The following is a 5,901-nucleotide window of genomic DNA, read 5'->3' on the forward strand; positions in this document are numbered from 1 at the left end:
TACTCTTCGTTGCAGTGCGTGGGCTTCTCACTGCGGTGGCTTCTCTTGTTGCAGAGCACAGGCTCTAGGCGCGCAGGCTTCAGTAGTTGTGGCACACGGACTCAGTAGTTGTGGCTTGCAGGCTCTAGAGCACAGGCTTAGTAGTTGTGGCGCGTGGGCTGAGTTGCCCCACGGCATGTGGGATCCTCCCGGACCAGGGCTCGAGCCTGTGTCCCCTGCATTGGCAAACAGATTCTCAACAACTGCGCCACCAGGGAAGCCCCATACAAGAGGTTTAAATTAAATCCCCCAGCTTGCAGCAGGTGAGACGGGATAGGAATTTGAACTCAAGTTGATGGGACTCAGGAGAGTGGGACCCTTACTTGTCCACACCGCGCACCAAGGAGCCAGGGAGGTGCACGCGGCATCGTTGGAATAGATTCTGTTCCGTCGGGGGCGCTGGGGAGTAGGGGGAAGAACGATGCCTCCTTGAGGGCTTAAAAAGACAGTTTCCTCGAGAGTAAGTGCTACCCACAGCCAGCCCTCAATCTGATAGATTAGTGATCGCTTTCTCGAGACATTTGTCCACCAAAGGATCTTCTAAATATTAGAATTTGTCATCCTTGCCAGTTCCTTTCCATTTAAAGGCATAATGTGTTTGTCATCCTTTAGCATGACTAAGTAAATAAAAAGAGGGGAATGAAGGGATCATTTGTCCACCAAGGGACATTTGTCCACCAAGGGATCTTCTAAATATTAGAATTTGTCGTCCTTGCCAGTTCCTTTCCATTTAAAGGCATAACGTGTTTGTCATCCTTTAGCATGACTAAGTAAATAAAAAGAGGGGAATGAAGGCAGTGCAGAGGGGTTGGGGCAGTGGTGCACTTAGAACAAACAGTGCAGGTTCGTACACGTCTACACCCAGGGTTCTTGAAGGGAAAACACCTCTGAGGCAAGTCCACAGGACCGAGGGGAAGCACAGGGAAAGACAGGCAGCGTGATGGAGGCTCTGGGCCTCTGTGGCCAGAGGACTTGGTCATAGGTCACTGTTACGGGATCCCGGAGCCATTGGGCAGGTTCAGCCAAAAGTCAGAGCTTCCTGCCCCGAGGACGGTTGCTCTCTCCAGGGTCCACTGCCGCAAGCCGATCTCTAGTCGTCCCGTCCTGGACGCTGCATCCCAGACTCCTCCCTCCTCGGAGCCCCCCTGATAGGTGCACCACTTTGAAGTGATGCGAGGACCCTGGGAACTCAGCCACGGCCTGGGTATGGGAAATGTGTTCCCCCGTTTGGCTGGGGGGGTGTGTGCTGATCATAGCAGAATCTAGAGGAGAGGAGGAGAAATTCGCGAACAGATGGGCAGATACGCAGTTCTAGGTGAATTTTAAGAAACGGTGTTGGCTGCTCTCAGCGTGGCAGGAGCTGGGGGTGGGGGGCGAGGGGGGGCTTGCTGGCAGCCACAGGGATGATGGGTGTCACTGAACCCCGTGTCCTCTGCTTCCTCTTTCAGTTTCCAAGAAGCTGGCACCCATTCCGCCCAAGGTCCCCTTTGGCCAGCCGGGGCCCCTGCCTGAGCCGCCCGCCGGCCAGCCGTCCCCGCTCAGCCTGTCCCCCACGCCCCCCAGCACCCCGTCACCCTACGGACTGAGCTGCCCCCCGGGGTACTCCCTGGCCTCGGGCCAGCTCTCCCCGGCGGCCGCGGCGCCCCCGCTGGCCTCGCCCTCCGGCTTCGTGGGTGCTCTCAGCAAGTCGCGGCCCACCCCGAAGCCCCGGCAGAGGCCCACCCTGCCGCCGCCGGAGCCGCCCGCCGTCGGCCTCGCAGCCTCCAGCCCGCAGCCCGCTGAGCACCCCGCGCTGGACGGCGTGTCCCCCGGGGAGAGCATGTCCACAGGTAACCGCCGTGCGTGCAGCGTCTCCGTGAGCTTAGTGCGGCGGCCGCGCAGAGCGACCTCTGGGGACTGTGCGGGGGAGGGACCCTGCTGCGCCAGGCGCGTGGCATCCGGGCTGGTCTCCTTAGAAGCCCCCGTGAGCCCGTGGAGAGCCCTGGTGGCCAGGTGTCCTGCGGGGAGGGGCTCCCTGCGGGATTTCTCCCAGCTGGACACCCGCCAGCCCGGGGCGCTGATCCCGCTCTCCATCTGGGGGCTGAGCGCCCTGCGGCCTTGGAGGGGCCGCTGCGGGAGGGGCTGGACTGCGCCGGCAGAGCAGAGGCTGTGTGTTCCCTCTGCGCTAAAGAAGCCTTGTTAGAAAGCTGCTTTTCTAGCAACACGTATTTAGAAAGGGGTCAGTTTCAGAAAAGATGGGGACCCCTGGTCGGAGAAGCCCACGAGGACGGAATTTAGTTTTGCTTTAAATTTAAAGTCAAAGACGAGCTATTTTCCTCCAGGAAAGTGTGTAAGCATAACACACACACACACACACACCACATACACACCACATACACCACATACACACACCACATACACACACACCACATACACCACATACACACCACACGCACACACACCACATACACCACACACACACATGCACACCACACACACACCCCACATACACCATATACACACACACCACATACACACATCACATACACACCACATACACACACACACACCACATACACACCACACGTGCACACACACACCACATACACCACACACACACATGCACACCACACACACACCCCACATACACCATATACACACACACCACATACACACATCACATACACACCACATACACACACACCCCACATACACACACCACACACACATGCATACCACACACACACCACACACACCCCCCACATACACCATATACACACACACACCACACACACCACACACACACCACATACACACCCTACATACACCATATACACACACACACCACATACACCACATACACCACATACACACCACATACGCACACATACACACACACACACACACACACACACACACTTGAGAGAGCAGTCTGGCCCTGGGCCCCGGGTGCGCTGGGACTTGTAACGGGTCGCGCTGTGACCGCCGCGTCCCTCTCCAGGCGCGCCGTTTCCCCTCCGTCAGGTGGAGGTGAGCCTGCGGGCCTAGCGCCTCGCTGCGCAGGTGGGGGCCGGCCCGGCGCGCATGCGCAGTGGGGCAGAGGTACACACTGCGCGGAGCGGCCGGCCGGTGACGCGGCTGCTTTATCTTTGCTGTGACGAGCGCGGCTGCTTTATCTTTGCTGTGACGAGCGGTGCAGGTCCAGCTGCGCCACCCACCGGGAGGCTTATAAAAAGCTAAGGAAAAGTTCTCACCAGTGAGCACCACTTCCCGCTGGTGGCTCTAGAGGAGCCCTTGATGGATGGGAGGGGCCCAGGCCGCTGCCCTGGGGGGAGGAGGGGCCTGGGGAGGTGTGACGGCCCCCTTCCCTCCTGCCCGGCTCAGAGCTGCTGCCCTTTAGCAGTCATCTTGTGCCTCGTCTGTCCTGTCCCGATGTCCTCCGGCGGCGGCAGCCCGGCCCGGCGTCCCGCAGGGCGGGCGGGGGTCTGAGCGCCGTGGTCGGTGATGGTTTATTGTGGTCCGTCTGACCGTGATGCTGGGCGTGGTCCGTGTTCCATTCGTCTCATCGTATTTATTCCTTTCTCCGAATCCTGTCGCTGTGTCCTCGCAGCTGTGTGACGCGGGGGACGCAGTTGTGGACACGTGAGGGGGATTCCAGGGTAAGCGGCCCCGGCCTCGCCCCTCCGCTCGCAGCCAGGCCGCGGCCCCGCGCTCTGCATGCGCCCCGACCCGCACGGCAGCCTCCGCGGCCTTGGGGCTCACTGGCCGCCTCCTTTCTTTGCTGAGGAGGAGATGGGGGAGAAACAGGCCTCCCACCCCTTCTCTGGCCAGAGTCACCTAATCCCAGCTGCTCCCTCCGCCCATTTTGCTTTAGATTGAGAGGGTGACAGCCCTGTCCCTCATCCCGTGTGTCCTTGTGTCACTGGCTGACTTGCTACAGACAGGTGCCCGGTGTTGGGGAGATGCATGTGCACCCCTGGTTCAGGGAAGGGCCCCGGGGAGAGGACCCGCCCGCTGCCATGGCCGCATCCCCCAGCGCGGGGCCTGGAGTCTGAGCTCCGGCTAGGACGGTTGGCAAATCCTGGAGTGTCCGTAGTGTTCGTTCTAGAATTTATCCTGAGCTCAGTGTGTCCCCAGTGTATAGAGCCAGCCAGGGCCTTTCTGTCCAACTCAGTGAAATACTCTGAGAGCCTTTGTACCAGTTTCTGCCTGGTCTCCTCCTCCTGTAAGTAGATGCTCAAAAGGAAAACGAAGGCAAGAACAGGAAGGAAGCCGGAGGAAGCAAGTGTCTTGGCCTCACTCAGAAAGGGGCAGCCAGAGCAAAGCAGGGGAGGGTACCCCCCAATGCCCCCAGGGAAGCTGCTGAGCTGCGGGCAGCAGACCCCTGACAGACACAGCTCCAGGGCGTCCGGCGCCCACACGGGCCCCGGGACAGGCCCTTCTGGGGCCTCTGACACAGAGACAGGCCTCCCTTTCCCGGCAGCCAGTGGGCCTTCTCCCCGCCCCAAGCTTAGTCTACCTGAGTCGCCTTCTGGCTCAACTGTCCAAGGGAGCGGCCAGGATGGCAGCTGGGCAGCTCGCCTCGGGGCTGCACGTCCTTCACCTGCAGGCACCTTCCCGCCTGTATCCCATCCCCCCAGCGACTGCTGAGGCCCAGGCAGGGTAGGAAACCGCCCGGGGTTACGCTCCCCTGCCCTGGCGACAGGGACGGAACTTTGAATCCAAAATCCAAGCCCGAGGACTTGTGCTGCCCCTCACAGTCTAGGCCGGTGGTGAGGCACCGGCAGACCCCCAGGCTCTGCTCGGTCAGGCAGGGGGACCGTTTCGGGGGTGGGTGGAGAGAGAAGGACCTTTGTCCCAGAGCTTCCATGTTTGTGTGTCTTTGAGGACAGTGTCTGAACGTCTGTCTGTCCACTTGCGGTGGTCCTCCTTGGGCGGAATGTTTGCTTTACAGAAACACGGGGTGCCCCACCCCGTCTGGCCCAGGGCTGCTCCCCGTCCAGCTGCATGTCCTCTGTCCGGGGACAGCATGCTGCCTGGGGACAGAGAGGCTGTGTGGAGCCAGAGGCTGAGCAGGCCCGAGAGGGAGTAACAGGCCTGAGCAAAGGATGCCAGGGTCCCCTTAGCCCCCTGCGGCCCCCGCGGAGTCAGGGAGCAGCTGTCCGGTGCCCGCCTGGGGGCAGCCGCCCCTCCAGGCCCCGCGGCCCCGTGGCCTGGGCTGCACTGAGCTGCCAGCTGAGGTCTGGACAGACGCCGAGCCTGTTGCCTCAGGGACCTTCCTTCTGAGCGTCTCCCAGGAAGTGACCCTTCAGTGCCCCCGGTAGGGGTGTAACTGGAGGTGAGTGGTTTCCCTAGTGCCGGGTGGCGGGGTGCCCACAGTCAGGGAGCAGTTTGCTTCCCTTACTTCTGGGGTCCTGAGGGGGACCCCGCCCTGCCTCCACCAGCCACCCCAAGGGTACCAATCGTGGTCTGAGCGAGGTCCCCCCGCATTCATTCACGCACTTGGGGGAAGGCTGTCTCCCCAGCCTGTAACCCTAGCCCCGCAGACTTTAGGGAACTACAGGCAGCCCTGAAATTCCCCGGAAGGTGTCACCGAGACCCAGCCAGAACATCCTTTTTTTATGGAGTCAAGCTCAAGGGTGTAAGTGTCACGTGGCCCGGCTTGGCAAGCTGGCCCATGGGCTGGATCTGGACGTCTGGGTCCACAGGCAAAGCAGGCTGGCCCTGCCCTGACCTTGCAATGTGGTGGATGCCACGGCGGCCCCCAGACGCGCTGGCCCTTCTGTGACCGAACCCCTGCCTGCTCCTCGCGCCGTCCTGCCTGAGAGCCGCGCCTTGGGGGCGGGCAGCCCCCCCTCAGCGCCTCTCTCTGCCGCCTTCCAG

The 5,901-nt window shown here is 61.1% G+C and overlaps 1 protein-coding gene across 4 annotated transcripts in view; it reads left to right on the top strand.

Annotated features, from left to right (window-relative positions):
• ARHGAP44 (Rho GTPase activating protein 44) overlaps positions 1 to 5,901 on the top strand; it is a 490,736-nt gene that overhangs the window by 443,238 nt on the left and 41,597 nt on the right. For 3 of the 4 annotated variants that reach the window (XM_082441382.1, XM_082441384.1, XM_082441383.1), the window contains one exon: positions 1,488 to 1,868. In XM_082441382.1, the coding sequence (XP_082297508.1) occupies positions 1,488 to 1,868 (381 nt within the window). Of the gene's footprint in view, positions 1 to 1,487; positions 1,869 to 3,628; positions 3,678 to 5,901 lie in introns of all 4 variants that reach the window. The other variant, XM_082441385.1, reaches the window with a different exon arrangement.

This window comes from Balaenoptera physalus (assembly GCF_965194825.1).
Source record: "Balaenoptera physalus genome assembly, chromosome: 20".
NCBI classification, from domain to species: domain Eukaryota; kingdom Metazoa; phylum Chordata; class Mammalia; order Artiodactyla; family Balaenopteridae; genus Balaenoptera; species Balaenoptera physalus.